The sequence below is a fragment of the Camarhynchus parvulus genome, chromosome 6, assembly GCF_901933205.1.
Source record: "Camarhynchus parvulus chromosome 6, STF_HiC, whole genome shotgun sequence".
NCBI lineage: Eukaryota > Metazoa > Chordata > Aves > Passeriformes > Thraupidae > Camarhynchus > Camarhynchus parvulus.
In genome coordinates this window covers 866,161-881,964 of record NC_044576.1, presented here as the reverse complement: position 1 = coordinate 881,964, position 15,804 = coordinate 866,161, and the positions used below count along the sequence as shown (strand labels likewise).

General features: G+C 59.2%; 1 protein-coding gene across 1 annotated transcript; it reads left to right on the top strand.

Moving 5' to 3' along the window:
- The first annotated feature begins 10,220 nt into the window (after positions 1 to 10,220).
- On the top strand, positions 10,221 to 15,448 carry NEUROG3 (neurogenin 3). The gene is made up of 2 exons (XM_030951194.1): positions 10,221 to 10,695; positions 15,252 to 15,448. The coding sequence occupies exons 1-2, from the start codon at positions 10,221 to 10,223 to the stop codon at positions 15,446 to 15,448; spliced, it is 672 nt and encodes a 223-aa protein (XP_030807054.1).
- The last annotated feature ends 356 nt before the right edge of the window (positions 15,449 to 15,804 follow it).

The window sequence follows — 15,804 nt, the reverse complement described above, 5'->3', positions numbered from 1 at the left end:
AAGCTTTAATTAGCAGAGGAGAGATGCCGAGCAGGTCTCCCTCTGGTGGCGCGGGTACCGCAGGGCACTCACTAAATCCCTGCTCGCTGGGAATGGGATCTCTGCACCCGCACATCCAGGGTTTCTTCAGCGGCCCTTTCCCCTGCTCTGCTTCCAGAAGCTCCTTTGGGCAGGCACAGCTTCCAAGGGAATCCCTGGAGAGCCTCTGCAGTGCTCATCACCTGCTCCTGTGACGCTCAGGATGCAGCTGCTGCTCACAGCTTCACCTTCATTCCTCACGGGTGGGATGAGCTGATTTCCCCACGATGGGGAAAAACACCAGTGTTTAAGATGTAAAGACTACTTAGCTAGAAGTTGTTTTGTAGATTTGTGTTCCTAAAGCTCTTTTCTTCGCTAGGGCTTCCCAGCATTCACGACTTTTCTGCAGCTGATTTTTCAAAGGTTCTTGTGTGGGTTCAGGAATTGAAATTCCTGGGCGTGGTGGGTGCTGAGCTGCAGAGGGAGATCACCTGAACCCCAGGAACAGCCGTGGCACAGGAGCTGCTTTGGGGTTGCATCTTCCTTCAATGTCTGTGCCTGAAGAGGGGCAGCATCTTCATCTGAGCTGGGGGAGCAGCGCTGCTGTTTGTCTGTCAAAATTGCTGCTTAAAACTGACACGGCTCCACCTGGGTTGGCACTGGGGATGGAAGAACTGCTCGGGTTTGGGTTCAGCTCCTGGCCTGAAGTGTCTCCTCTGCAGCTCCAAGGGACAAAGCTTTGCCCTGCAGCAGCCCTCAGAGCCCTTGGCAAAGGCAGCTGTTAAATGCCCCCAGGAAAGAGGGAGTCTGGGCATTTCTTTTTCCTGCTCCTTTGCAGGAGGTACCTTTTCTTTTCCTGTGGAATGTTTTGTCCTTGTGGAGAGCTGAAAGCTGCTGTGCTGGGAGAAGAGGGGAGCCAACCTGCCGGGGATGTGCACACCAGGACAAAGCCACCTCATCCTCCTGGGCATTGGGGACAGCTTTTCTGATCCCAACCCCACCACAGTGCTCAGCCCTGCTTGGAGATCCAGCAGCAGGCTCCTGGGATGGGGGGTTTTGCCTGGGGAAGCACAAGGAGCTCCTGGCTCTGGTCCCAGGATGCTGGAGCAAAGCAGAGCAGCACAGCCCCCTCCAGCTTGAGGCTGCACCTTCCTGGGTTAAATAAACACAGAGCTGAGGGGTTTGGGGGGAGCTGGGGAAAACCTGCTGGCTGCAGGGCAAGAGCCAGGGGCAATGCAGCCCTCTGAGGTCCCTGGAGCTGCATGCAGGCCCTGGCAAAGCTGAGCTGCTGTGGAATATTGGTTCTTGGAGAAGTCTGTGTGCAGAGCTTGGAAGTGTCTGTGGTTTTTTCAAACATAACTGGGTTTGCTGGCTGGGGCAGCTGCCTCTCCCTCTCTTTCCCAGCAGGGTGTTGTGCTCCCTCTGGTCCCGTGCAGCATGCTCCTCTGCTGGGTGGGGAAGTGCAAATTCTCAGGGCCTCGTGCTGGTTGCTGGGAAAGGTGGAGCAGAGGTGCAAACCGTGCCTGGAGCTTGGCTGGAGGAGCTGGGCAACGTGGGAGAAATGGCCAAATCCCTGGTGGAAGGGGAGAAGATGCAGGTAAGGAACATCTGTGAGAGTTCCAAAAGCCTTGTCCCTCCTGATCAGAGGAGCACAGAGCCTGCAGGAAGTGTCCCTCAACCCAAGGCCTTTGCTCAGGCAGAAGTGGTCCATCCCCTGCTGGTCTCCAGCTTCCCATCGTTTGGTGTTTCCTAAAAGAGTGCTCTCGGGGTCGGCTGCTTGTTCTCTGCCCCCGAGGTGAGTTGGGTGGTCCAGGGAGCGACCCCAGGTCTGGATGGACTGGACTCTTTGCTGTTCGGTCTTCAGGTTGTTTATTAAGTCTTATCTACAAAATTTTCTCCCTGGCAGACAGAGGTCTGACCAGCAGGCAGCCACGACGCTCGACCCCCCAAGGCTGCTCCGTCTCTTATACCACAAATTACGTATATCATATTTACTTTACTCCAATACTATACCCATGTTGACAGTGACCTTCTCAAAAATCCGAGTGATCACCACAGCAGAAGATGGAGAACGGAAGAAGGAAGAAGGATGAGACACGCCCTGTTCCCTCCATCTTGTCCCCATTACCTTTATACAAAAATTTTTAAAACTTATATTTTCACCCTGTGTACACCTTATAAAAACACCCTTTAAACTTGTGACACCTTCCAGCCCTCATACCAAACTGGCAATTCATTTGCAGGATCGAAATCCAGCCACCAAGTGTTCTGGGCATCATGCCAAGATCTCCGAGCCCCCTGACGGGGTTTCTCGAGTGGTCTCAGGGGACTCCTCACATCCGGAGTGATGTGCAGAGTTCCCACAAGTGCGAGTTCTGCAGGAAAGGGAGGTGAAATATCCACACTCCATCTCTGGACTTGAGGCCTCTAGGGGATGAAATCTCAGGGGATGAGGTCTCTAAGGGATGAGCTCTCTGGGAATGATGTCTCTATGGAATGAGGTCCCTGGGGATGAGGTGTCTAAGGGATGAAGACTCTAGGCATGAGCTCTCTGGGATGAGGTCTTCGGGGATGAGGTCTCTAAGGGATGAGGTCTCTAGGGGTTGAGGTCTCTGAGGATGAGGTCTCTAGGAATGAGGTCTCTGGGATGAGGTGTCCAGGGATGAAGTCTCTAAGGGATGAGGTCTCTGGAGATGAAGCCTCTAGGTGATGAGCTCTCTAAGGAATGAGGTCTCTAAAGGATGAGCTCTCTAGGCATGAGGTCTCTGAGGATGAGATTTCTGGTGATTAAGTCACTAGGGATGAGGTCTCTAAGGGATGAGGTCTCTAAGGGATAAGATCTCTAGGGATGAGGTCTCTAGGGATGAGGTTTCTAAGGGATGAGATCTCTAGGGGTTGAGGTCTCTGGGATGAGGTCTTTAGGGATGAAGCCTCTGAGGATGAGGTCTCTGGGGATGAGGGTTCTGGGGATGAAGCCTCTAGAGGACGAGGTCTCTGCAGAATGCTCTCTGTGTCTGCACACGTGTGTGCCTTGGGGTCATCCCCCAGCCCCATCGCAGGAACAGGGACAGCCCCAGGCTGCCCGGGATGTGCTCTTTGAGGCCCCCGAGAGGAGCAGTCCCCTTGCCCAGCAGTGGAAGGAGAGGTTGCCCGCAGCAGCCCTGTCACCCCTCATCCTGCCAGCCCAAGCCTGTGAGCGGGGCGGGATGTGGCCCTGCCGCCCCCAGCCCGGTGACAGCAGCGGCGGCACGCCAGCCCCCCACCCCAATTAGAGTTGGGTGTCGCAAAGGACATTGAAAAGCAAGGAGGAGAGCTGTGAAGAGGGTCATTGCAGTGGCTCTTTCTCTCTTCTTTTTTCTCCCCCCCCCCGCCCCGAGAAGGAAGTTAGAAAAGCAGAGCCCTCAAAGCCGCATTGAAAGGGTGACAGAGACGGGATAAAGCGTAAGACTGAGGGAAGGAATCTCAGAGCACTCGCCACGGTGTTTTAATGATCTGTTAACAATTGCCCCTTTCAGGGGAGAACATATGGTAGATGGTTTGCTTTTTTTTTTTTAAAAAAAAAAAGGACAAAAAAAAAGAAAAAAGAAATTACTTCAGAAACTTAAATGATGGTGGAAAATGGTGGGGATTGCGGTGAAGAGTTGGGGGAGGGAGGTGCAGCCCCCGGACCGAGGGTATGTCAGATGATGGGAGGGTGTCAGATAATGTATCCCTGAGCACGGCGGCTTTGCCGGAGCCAGAGACCCCAAAAAACACCAGAACCGGCTCGGGGGGGACTGGGGCTGGTTGCCTGCCAAAGAAGGACAATGATGAGGGAGCTGATAAACCCGGGAATGCTGAGACGCTGCAGGACAGGGGCTGGAGCATCCCTCCCTCCCCCAGGCCAGCTGCGGGCAGGGCTGCGCTGCTCCTCCCTGCAGCTGGGGCAGATGGTGACAATGCTCTGCCTGCACGCAGGTGGCCGCTGCTCCGAGCTCTCCCTGCTATTACCTGCCTCGAGATCACTGCCTTCCTCCCACTGCAGCCTGCTGGATGAGTTTGGATCGTGCCTCACTGAAATCACACACACAGGCTGCTGGTGGCCGGTCTTGCTGCAGCTAAAGTGCAGTTTGGGTGCAAAGACATGGATTTTTTTTTTTTTAATTGCAAATACATGGTTTTTTATTGAGATACAGGAGTCAGGCTGGGTGCTCAGCTTTACAGAGGTCCTGGCACGGGCTGGCAGGAGGGGCTGTGCTGCTTGAACCTCCGCAGGTTCATTCTACACCTGGGCTTGGGGAAGCAGATGGTCCCATCTGGATACAAAATCCTCTCGTGCTCAGCACCAGGGCAGGGCAGGAGGAGGCTCCCATTGAAAGGTTGGGAGTTTGGCAGATGGAGCCCAGAGCTGCATGAAGGGTTGGGAGTGCAGATGGGCAGGAATGGCCGGGGAACGCTGCGATGGGGACACCCGGGCAGGAAGCACCAGGGGGAGAGGTGTGGGGTGTGGGGAGGGAGCAGGGGAATGGAAAAGTGGGGAAATAGCAAGGGAGCAAAGGGATGGAAAACAGGAAACTAGCAAGGGAGCAAGGGAATGGAAAAGTGGGGAAATAGCAAGGGAGCAAAGGGATGGAAAAGTGGGGAAATAGCAAGGGAGCAAGGGGATAGAAAAGTGGGGAAACCAGCAAAGGGAATGGAAAAGTGGGGAAAACAGCAAGGGAGCAAAGGGATGGAAAACTGGGGAAATAGCAAGGGAGAAAAGGGATGGAAAAGTGGGGAAACCAGCAAGGGAATGGAAAACTGGGGAAACCAGCAATGGAGCAAGGGAATGGAAAAGTGAGGAAACTAGCAAGGGAGCAAGGGGATAGAAAATTAGGGAAACTAGCAAGGGAGAAAAGGAATGGAAAGTGGGGAAACTAGCAAGGGAGCAAAGAGATGGAAAAGTGGGGAAACTGGCAAGGGAATGGAAAAGTGGGGAAACCAGCAAGGGAGCAAAGGGATGGAAGATTAGGGAAACTAGCAAGGGAGCAAAGGGATGGAAAACTGGGAAAACCAGCAAGGGAGCAAGGGGATGGAAAACTGGGGACACTAGCAAGGGAGCAAAAGGATGGAAAAGTGGGGAAACCAGCAAGGGAATGGAAACTTGGGGAAACCAGCAATGGAGCAAGGGAATGGAAAACTAAGGAAACTAGCAAGGGAGCAAGGGAATGGAAAACTAGCAAGGGATGATGCTTCCCGAGCCTGAAAGAAGGGAGAAGAGGGAAGGGGCTGGGCTGCTCAGGGAGGGGATGGGGTCATGCACTGGCTGGGGTTGGTGTGGGGCTCCAAGCACATGAAACCCTGCGGGACAGCGATCACAGCGCTGCAGGGATGGGGATGGCACAGCCGGGAATGGCGATGGGAGGAGCATGAGCCGGTCCCCAGCCAGGGCGTGAGGCCGGTGGGGAAATGTCCCCAGCACAGGTTTGGGTCACATCCCTCTGGCAGCGGGGGCTTGCCTTGAGCAGGGACACTGGGCGCACCTCTCTGTAGTGGCAACGAGCTGGCACCAAATTCAGTGCAAAGAAAGGGTTAAAGACCCCCCCGGTTTTGCTATGTCTCGTGTTGAGGGCTTTGGTGAAGCTCTGCAGAGGGGTGGGCGGTGTGTGAGTCCATCAGGGCACCTCTGCCCCTTTTCCAGATTGGACAGGGCATTTCCTTTCAAACTCCTGGGTTTTAGCGACTTTTTTCTGCTTCTCAAAAGCTCTGGTGGGTTCTGATGTGATCAAAGTCTGACCAGTGGAGCCTCTAAACCAAGAGAGGAAAGCACATCTTCTTTAACCATTTTTGGAGGCCATTAAGGACCATGTGTCTGTTCGATGGGCAGCTGGGGAGTGAGGAGTTTCAGGAGGAGCCCCTGTGACCAGTTTGCTGAGCTTCTGACCCCACCATGCATCGAAATGCCAGAAGTGATCTTCTTCTGTGTTGCCCAGCTGGTGGCTGGTAAATGGACCACTGCCAGCTGGTGAAGTCTGGGTGCTGCTGGATTCTCTCAGAGCTCACCAAAACTCGGTGTAAAGCTTAAAGAACCTGGAAAACCCAGCTGAAGGAGATGTGTAACCCACCCTGTCTGCCCAGGCTGGCAACAGAGTGGAGGAGAAACCCTTTTTTTCTGGCAGGTGAGACAGGCAAATGGGGAGGGGAGCAAGCCTGGCAGAGCTGGGTATGACAGGAGGCTCCCAGAGAAGTGAGGACCATCCTTCCCTGCCTGGTAGATGCTTGGATGGTTGAATAAATACTTGAAGGTAACAGGTTTCACAGGACCCACCTGCGGGCATCACAGACTGACCCTCGTGTACTTGGCATTTGTTCTCTGCCTTTCCTCCCCATGGTATTTCTCTTCCTTTCCTCTCTCCTATCCAGAGATAATGCAGGTTTTTTTCTCTGATGAGACTGTTGCATTCTGATCCAGAACGTCTCAGAACAGCTGTCTGCTCTTGCAGCCCTATGAAGCCAGCTCCTGTTTGGCTGTTTCAAGGGCACATGAGCATGGAGAGAGATTTATTGTAGAGTGAAAGTGAAAGCCCCACTGAAAACTCTTGGGCTTTCCATCAGGGCTTCTCCTCTTCTGGTGTAGTGACAGCATCCCTTATTTATCCTTGCACAGAATCAAAGAGTCATGGAATGATTGGGATGGAAGGAATATTGAAGATCACTTAGCTCCACTCCCCCTGCCATGGGCAGGGATGCCACACACTAGCCCAGGTTGCTCCAAGTGCCCAGGTTGCTCCAAGTGTCCAACTTGGCTTTGGACACTTCCAGGGATGAGGCAGGCCCAGCTCCTCTGGGCAACCTGTGCCAGGTCCTCACGTCCCTCATGGTGAAGAATTCCTTCCCAATATCCCGTCTACCCCTGGCCTCTTTCAGTTTGAAGCCATTGTCCCCCCTTGTCCTGTCACTCCGTGCTATCCCAAGTCCCTCTCCAGCTCTCTTGGAGCCCCTTTAGGAACTGCAAGGGGCTCTGAGGTCTCCCCAGAGCCTTTCCTTCCCCAGCCCTCTCAGGCTGTCCCACAGCCGAGGTTCTCCCAGCCCCTGGAGCGTTTTCGTGTCCCCGGGGGACACTGTGATGTGTGATTACAGCTGCTCAGGGCCGCTCACACCGGCTCGCTCTGGAGCTCCCAGCACTCAGCCGCCCATGGAACGGACAGATCGCGCTCTGCCGTGTCCAGGGCAGCGCTCGGGAGGTTCTGAGCGGCTTCCCGAGGCGGCTCCTCCCGTCCCGGCGGGCATTCCCGGCCCTGCGCGGGGCCGGTCCCTGCCGGGGCCGCTGTGCCCGCCCGTGCGCTCCGTCGGGCTCCGGGGGACGCGCTCCGGCCGCCTCTTGCCGGGCTCGCCTTTCCTCTCCACACTGTTTTTATATATATATATATATATAACTTCTTTCTGTGCCCCTTCACCTCCCACTCTTGCAGGAAAAGGAAGGAGCGGGGCGGGGGGGAGGAAGGGAGAAATATTGTTTGAATTGACAAAGGGGGGCATCTGGTGCACCTTGCGCCTGGCATCTGCGCTCCTTGTGTCCCCAGCAGCGCGTTCGCACCGGGGCCAGGGGCAGGAGGGGCCGGCGTGCATCTGTTGGGCGCCACAATAAAGTCACAAAACAGGAGATGCTGCCCTCTCAAAGGGGGACGCGGGGCTCGCAGGTATAATGCCCCGGCTAGGTAGGGCCGGGGCGGCAGCTGCTCCGCCGACCCGCCCGACATATGGCAGCGCAAATCACGGCTCCTCCTGAGCAGCCCGGCCGGAGGGAGCGGGGGAAGGACGGGGAGCCCCCGGGGCAGGTGCCTGTGCCGTGCGCCCGCCGCTGCCGCCGCCGCAGCCCCGGCCCCGCGGGCGCGCACCGCCGGCTCCGGGGCGGGAGGCGGGCGCGGAGCGGCCGGAGCCCCCCGAGCCCTGGGGTCACCCCCAGCATGGAGAGGGGCCCGGCCTTATCTGCCCTCCCCTCTCCCGAGCAAACAGCGCCCGGAGGGCGGGCGGGCGGGCTGCGGCCGAGCCCCGGCTCGCCAAAGGTTGCCGACGCCTGGCAGGCGAGGGATGCGCCGGGGCCGCTCTGGTTACCATATGTTTTCAATAAAATAAGACAAATAGGGCCGGGAGATAGGGATTGCAGTAAAGCTGTTATAAAGCAGCATAAACCAGGCCAATGTAAACGGCAGCAGGGCCCCTCCTGGAAGGGCCGTTGGGTGCCAGCTCCGCGCCGGGCGGCCCGGCCAGGTGTGAGCGGGAGCCCGCAGCGGTGCCCCCGCAGGTTTTTATCACGTTCGTGGTAATATGGTGCTTGTTATGCTAACTATGAGTAAACATCCCCGGCCGGGCTTTGTGGCGACGGGAGGGAGTTATCGGAAAGTGGCAGTGGGAAGGTGATTTAACAATAAAGTTGTCTTGTTTGCCAGCAGGTGATGTCTGCCCCCAGCCCCATGATTAATGCTTCCCAAAGTACTCCACTTTACAATCTCTTGTAATTATTTATTAAACGAAATCTATTTATTATTATTTTAGCAAACAGCGGTACCAGGTGGGGCTTTCTTTTCCTCTTCAGCTTTTGTTTGAAGGACGTTTGAAGTGGGCAGTCTGAGGCTTGGAAACTCGCTCGCCAGATTTTTTTGTCATCCAATTGCACAGGCACAAAAAAAAGCCCCCAACCCCTCCGGGCCCTTCCTATTCATCCTCCGGCTGCCCTCCGAGCCGCCCCTCGAGAAGGGGCGCCCGAGCCGCCGCGGTGGCCGCCCCCCTCGGCGCCCTCCCCCGCTCTCCCGGCGGGGCCGCCCGCCCGCCGCACCGCGCTCCGGGGCAGGCGGCGCGCACAGCCCCACACCGCCGGCACCGCCCGCCCGAGGCCGCCCCGTGGGGCCGGGCACCGGGCCGGGCAGGGGAGCTGCCCCCCCGCCGCCGCGGCCCGACGGGGCCGCTCCGGCCGCTCCCGGCACCGGGATCCCCGAGCGGGCTCCGCCGCGCCGCTTTGGTGAAGGACAGGGGGGACTCCCGCCCCGCCGGGGCTGCGCCCTCCCGGCGGCCCTGCCCGCAGCCCCGGGGGCGTCGTGCCGTGCAGGGGGAGCCCGGCTGCACTACTGCCGGTCCCTCGCCCTCCGCCGGGGAAAGATGCCCCGGGCCCGGGCCGCTCCCCGCCGCCCGCCGCAGCCGGTGCGCAAAAGTCCCCGGCACGTTTTGCGCACCGAGCTCCCGGGCCCAGCGCCGGGCCCGACGGGGCGCGGGCGGCCTCGGGCCTTGGGAGGGCCCTTCCCCCGCGGGATCCAGCCCCTGTTTCCCTTGTGGGAGCAAAGTCACGGCGCGAATGCGGCTGGAGAGGGGCGTTCGGTCCCCTCCGGGGCCGGCGCTCGCCGCCCTCGGCGCAGCGCCCACAGCTCCGCCGGTCGGTGCGCGGGGGCGCGGGGATGTTCCCGGCGCTGCAGGGCCCAGGAGAAGGGTGACGGGAGGCGGCTGGAACGTCGGAGGGGATGTTCCGGGAGTGCCCCCGCGGCGCCGGAGCAGCGGGAAGGGGTTGTGGCTGTGCCGAGGGGAGCGGAGCCGCAACGGTGCCGGCTGCACCCTCACGTCTGGCAGGGGGGAGACAGCACCTGGCCCGGCCGTGCGTTCCCGGCCACTCCGGGGGACCGGAGGTTCCCTGCTTTACGCAGCCGAGTGCTGGGAAGCCCTCTGTCACCGCTGGGCCCCTGTACCCCGCCCCGACCCCCGCTGCACCCCGGCGGAGCCCCGGAGAGCGCGGCCGCCCCGGCCGTGGAGCAGCCCCCGAGCAGCACGGGCTCGGCCCGGGGGTCCCGGCCCGGGGAGGGCTGGCGGGCGGGGCCGGGGGGTCCCGGCAGGACGCGCCGTGGCAGCCGGCGAGGTCTCGCGTGGCGTGGCCGGGGCAGCGGGCGGTGCCGGAGCCGGCACGCTCCCGTCGGGCTGATAAGATAAAAGCGTGCCAAGGGGTGGGTGCGGGCGGGGGGGCGCACACGCCGCCCGCCCGGGAAATCCCCATTGTCTGCCGGCCCCATATATAGGGGCTAAACGGCAGTCGTGTGCCGGCGGCACAGCCTCCCTGCCCGCACCCGAGGCAGCGCGGGGAGCGCCGCGGAGCGCGCAGCCACAGCCGCTCTCCCGCCCCGCAGCCTCGGCCCGGCTCAGCACGCACAGCCGCGGGGGACAGGGCTCAGCCGGGCCGCCCGACGCGGGGGTGGCTTCTCAGCATGGCCCCGCAGAGCGACCGCTCTCCGGACGAAGGGCAGCCGTATTTCGGAGGCGCGGAGGATCCCTCCCCGGCGGCCGGCGCGGTCTCCCCGGGCAGCCGGGGCGCCTCGCCCGCCCGCACCGCCCTGGCCCCGCGGGACGCGGCCCGCAGGAAGGGGAAGGCGCGGCGGGGCCGCGGCAAGGCGCGGAACGAGGGCTTGCTCAGCAAGCAGAAGAGGAGCCGGCGCATGAAGGCAAACGACCGGGAGAGAAACCGCATGCACCACCTCAACTCCGCCCTGGACGCTCTCCGCAGCGTCCTGCCCACCTTCCCCGACGACGCCAAGCTCACCAAGATCGAGACGCTCCGCTTCGCGCACAACTACATTTGGGCGCTCACGCAGAGCCTCCGCCTGGCCGAGCAGAACCTGCCCGAGCCCCCCCGCGCCGCCGCCGCCCCCCCGCCGCCGCCTCCCCCGCGCCCTGGGACTCGCCGTGCCCCGCGGCCCCGCCGCCCGCCGCCCTGCGCCGCGGCCCCGCCGCCTTCCCCGCCTTCCTGTGAGCCCCCGCTGCCCGGCCGGTGTCCCCCCGGGGTGGCCTTCAAAGAGCCGGGGCGCGGCGGGACCCCCGCTGCCCCCGCCCCGTCCCGCTCGGCTGGAGAGCGCAGCGGGAGCGGGCGGACAGAAACAAATCACGGTTTTGTACTCGTTCACGGTAAATTATATTAATTTGTCGCTATCGGTATTTATTGATTATATTTCGTAACAAATATGTATTTTGTATATAAGAGTATTTTCAGCAGCGGTGGTCCAGCTGTCGGTACCCGCAGCTATATTTTGAGTTTTTCTGAAGAAAAAGAGGAGGAAAAATAAAGCGTGTCGCGGCCAGACCTGTGCGAGGCCGTGTTTTTATCACCGAGGGCTCTCCGGGAGTTTCAAAATCTGCGCAGCAGCGCCGGGAGGGCAGCGCCGGACCCCGCTGTGCCCGGTGCGGGGTCGCTCCCTTCGGGGGCGGAGCAGGGATGGAGAGCGGCACAGCGGGGTCCCGGGCCCGTGCCCGTCCAGGCCCACGCTCGGATTTAAACCCGGCTCTCCCTGCAGGTGCCTTTCCCCGCAGAGCTGCGGCCGCTCCCGTCCCGCTGTCTCCAGGTGAGCTGTGCCCGGCTGCGGGGCTGTTTTAAGGACACAGCGCTCCTGGAGCGGCGCTGGTGCCCGGGGCGGGATCGCTCAGGGCGACCCCATCCTCCCCCGGGGTGAGTTTAGCCGGGGCCCGGGGGCAGCAGCCGGAACATGAAGCCCTGAGCGGGGGCAGGGGGAGCGCAGGAGATGGGAAAGACGCTGCCTCCGCTGCCACGGTGAGAAGAGAGCCCGCATGAATTCCATCAGCCCTCTCCTGCCGGGACTCAATTTGTAGCTGGTGGATTTACGGCCGGGCCGCCTCCCCGCTCCGCGCTGCCCCGCCGGGGCGGCCGCCGCCAGACAAAGCGGCCCCCGGGGCCAAAAGCCCATTGTGATGCTAATTGTTCTCAGCGGAGCCCGTTCTCCCGCGGCAAAGAGACGCTATTGAGGCAATTTGTAGAACAAAAGAAATTTGGTTACTGGAAACAAAGCTGCACGCACAAACATCTCTCCCCCTCACGCAACAACCTCCCCTTCCCGCACCGCAGCCGGGGCGGAACCTGAGCGGGGACGACAGCCCGGGCTCCTCGTCCCGCCCATGGCGGGGCAAGCACGGGGAGCCCCTTTCTGCCTCTCTGCCCCCTTCCTGCGCGCTGTCCCCGCTCCCCGGGGGCTGGGGCGGACTGAGGGGGCTGTCCCTCCAGGGAAGGGGAGCGCTGGGTGCGGGTGGGAGCGCTGGATGCGGGTGGGAGCGCTGGGTGCGGGTGGGCGCGGTGCGGGTGGGAGCGCTGGATGCGGGTGGGAGCGCTGGGTGCGGTGGGAGCGCTGGATGCGGGTGGGAGCGCTGGGTGCGGTGGGTGCGCTGGGTGCGGGTGGGAGCGCTGGGTGCGGTGGGTGCGGTGGGAGCACTGGGTGCGGGTGGGAGACGTGCGCTGGGTGCGGTGGGAGCGCTGGATGCGGGTGGGAGCGCTGGGTGCGCTGGGTGCGGGTGGGAGCGCTAGGAGTGCTGGATGTGGGTGGGAGCGGGTGGGTGCGCTGGGTGCGGGTGGGTGCGCTGGGTGCGGGTGGGAGCGCTGGGTGCGCTGGGTGCGGGTGGGTGCGCTAGGGTGCGGATGTGGGAGCGCTGGGTGCGGGTGGGTGCGGTGGGTGCGCTGGGTGCGGGTGGGAGCGCTAGGAGTGCTGGATGTGGGTGGGTGCGGTGGGCGCGGGTGGGAGCACTGGGTGCACTGGGTGCGGGTGGGAGCGCTGGGTGCGGGTGTGTGCGGTGGGAGAGCTGGGTGCGCGGAGCGATGCCCGCGGCAGCCCCGGCCCGCAGCGGGCTCTGGCCATGGTGCTGAAGGCACGGCGCGGTTGTTTCCTCGAAGGGGCTCAGCCCTGCCCGGGCGATGAGGAACCCTTCCCGATGTGTCTCTCCCTGGAGATACTGGGATGCTGTCCGCTCAGGTGGGGTGCGGGGAAGGGAGAGGCCAGCACGGCCCTGGTGCCAAACCAGACACTGCAGAATCACAGAACACGCGGGGCTCGGTGGATTTTGGAGAGGCAGTGATCTCTTACTGGTGCACTTGATCCAGCCTCCTTCAACAAACCGTCCCACGGAGGTGTCCCACACACCCGGGAGAAGGCAGCAAGGGCACCACGGTGCCAGTGTTGACAGGCAAGGTGAGCAGATCTCACTTTCTACGTGAGCTTTTTTGGAGATCTGCATGTTCTGCTGCCTCCTGGGACCCGCCCATCTATGCAGAGCCCCCTCCTTTGCCCGTTCGCTGCTTTGAGAAGAAACACCCACATTTTGGAGAAACACGGGCCGTGGGGTGTCGCAGACATCTTTTATGAAAAACCCTTTTCTTAGGATTTTTCTTCCTGAGAAGCTGAGAGGCCTCAGGAACAAAATGTAAACAATGGTTATCTGCTGCTGTGGAATGCAACAGGCGCATCTGTGATTGGTCTCATGTGGATGTTTGTAATTAATGGCCAATCACAGTCCAGCTGTCTCAGACTCTGTCCCAGACACAAGCTTTTGTTGTCATTCTTTCGTATTCTATTCTTAGCTAGCCTTCTGATGAAACCTTTTCTTCTATTATTTTACTATAGTTTCAATGTAATATGTATAATAAAATAATAAATCAAGCCTTCTGCAACATGGAGTCAGATCCTCGTCTCTTCCCCAATCCAAACCCCCTGTGAGCACGGTCACAGCGGGGCAGGGCTGAGGGCTCGGTGAGCCCGTGTGCGCCCATCTCCGTGTGTACTCCGAGCCCTGACCGTGATCTATCTGCGTCGGAGATCATATAGGCACAATGAAAGACCTAATAGTATTCCTGCCCCTTCCCCCCACACCCTTTCTGGCTGAATTGTGTATTGTTTTCCTACTCTAACAGTCTGCAAAGTGCTCCAAGGCCTCTGTGTGTGGCCACAGGCGAAACACCGACATTATTTGGGTGATAAAATAATTTAATGTTTTCCCTGCTAGTGCAGCTCCACTCCGATATCTCCCTACAGGAGGTATCATGTTGCCCTCACTATTTGCACATACCGTGGCACTGAGGAGGATCTCAACACTCTCACTTATGGACAAAAGCAGCATTTTTGCAAAAAATGGCAAAAGAGAGCTCAGGGTGGACACGTGCAAGAAAAGGAGCAAGAAGAGCACGACAGTCCAGTGAAGAGCAGGTATTCCGAAAGTTCACAGAGATGTCTGTGCTGCTGTATTTTCAGAAAGGGGTCACTAGAGTGGGGTTTACTGCATTGCTGATTCTTTTTTTCTGGAGACTTAGGATGCTGCTGGTCTTCCAGCCGTGGGGCTGTAGGTTGGGGGTGGATAGAAGGGGAGGGGGGCCAGATTTACTACCTCTGGAGAACTAGTGACTTCTTTAGGGGCTTGAATGCATTTTTTTTTCTTTGCCTCCACATTATTAGGTTAATCATTGCTTGAACCGGTTGCTATGGTTTTTGCAAACCCATGGAAACTTGATAATGAAGACTGAAAGACTCCTTTTCCATTTATCTTTTCTCTATGTTTAGTGCATGATGGTCTCATTTCTCTTGACGGGGCTGTCCCAGTGCCAGTGCCCGGCTTTTATAACCACGGCTGCTGCAGTGGCCTCGGGACTTTTTGATGTGGGGCAAACAGGTGGCTGCTGGGACCGCGGCTCTTTCAGAGGCTCAGGCTTGTGCCCTCACATATTTGCAGGCAACAGGATGAAAATCAACTTAACCCGGGCCCTGCCACCTTTGCTGGCTGAAATCCCCGCGCCAGGTGAACTCAGCTTTTAGTTTTGCAGCCAGGGAAGAATGCTTCACCACGACCTGATGTTTTCACGCCCTCAATACTCAGTTTTAGGTCTCCTCCTGTCTTTAGACTGCCTTTAGACAAGGCAGTCTAAACATCAGTTGGACTTGATGATTTTAAAGGTCTTTTCCAACCTTAACAATTCCCCAGTTCTATGATTTTTTGAATATGTGATATTATCATTTATTACAGAAATAAGGAGGTTTTATGCCTGTCTCACGCTGAATCTTCCCTCTCCTCTGTGGCTTTACAGGTATCCAGCAAACCCTGGCTGTGGAATCTCCTACAACTGCCTCACCACTGCCCTGCTCTAGTCAAGGTTAAAATGGGGGGGGGGTTTGAGGATAACAAACAGCTGAAAACAGAGGCTGTAAATTATTTGCATGGCTCAGAGAGGCCAGGCTCATTGTCAGGGCCAGGGAAGGGGAAACACCCCGGTCCTTTCCTCAGCAACAGACTCATCCCCCTCCTGCTTGCTCCTGCTCGGCTCCCTCGTGTCCGAAGGCTTGGCAAGAAAATGAAGGTGATTCCCATAATCCCAGGGCAATTCCTTTGACCCCAGCCTCCACTCTGTGCTCTAAATCAGCCTTTAAGTGAGTTGCTTCCTGCCCTCTCACATTGTCCGCCTCTGACACCGCACTCAGGTTCCGAGGAGGAGGAGGAGGAGGAGGAGGCAGCAAAGCGCTGTCCATCCCTTGCACGGCTCTGGGAACCAGTGGGGGCTCCTGCCAGCCGAGCAGACGCTCTCAGCTCCTCCAGAGTGCCCGGGGCTCGCCAGGATGCCCCAGAAACGCTGCCGGGCCAGGGCAGGATGCTGGGCTGCCCGCACGTTTCGGGGTAGCCGTGCCTGCCGGCAGAGAAAAGGCGAAGAATCGGGATTCTTTCACATGATCAGCCTTCAAAAGTCCGCCTTTGCCCCCCTCCTCCCGGCTATAATGACAATCCAAAGAGTTCCTGATAGGGTTTTAAAAGATGCTTATTCATTCACCGTCCACCAAGCATGAAAATCCAGCTCATTTGTTCATTTGTAGCCATTCTTCGCCCAAACGACCCCACAGGGGCTGAAGCCTGTTGCCGAAAACTTGTCACTCACACTTTTAACTTCTTTTTGTTGTACTTCTCTTTATTTCATTCTTCTGGGTCCCCACCTCCGCCACCACCCCACCCTCTCCTCCGGTCACAAAGGCAAGTCTGGGA

Coding starts and splice junctions, on each gene's coding strand:
- NEUROG3 (XM_030951194.1), top strand. CDS start 10,221: ATGGCCCCGCAGAGCGACCGCTCTCCGGACGAAGGGCAGCCGTATTTC. Junction 10,696..15,251: donor CCCGCGCCCTGGGACTCGCC/GTGCCCCGCGGC, acceptor CACCGCACTCAG/GTTCCGAGGAGGAGGAGGAG.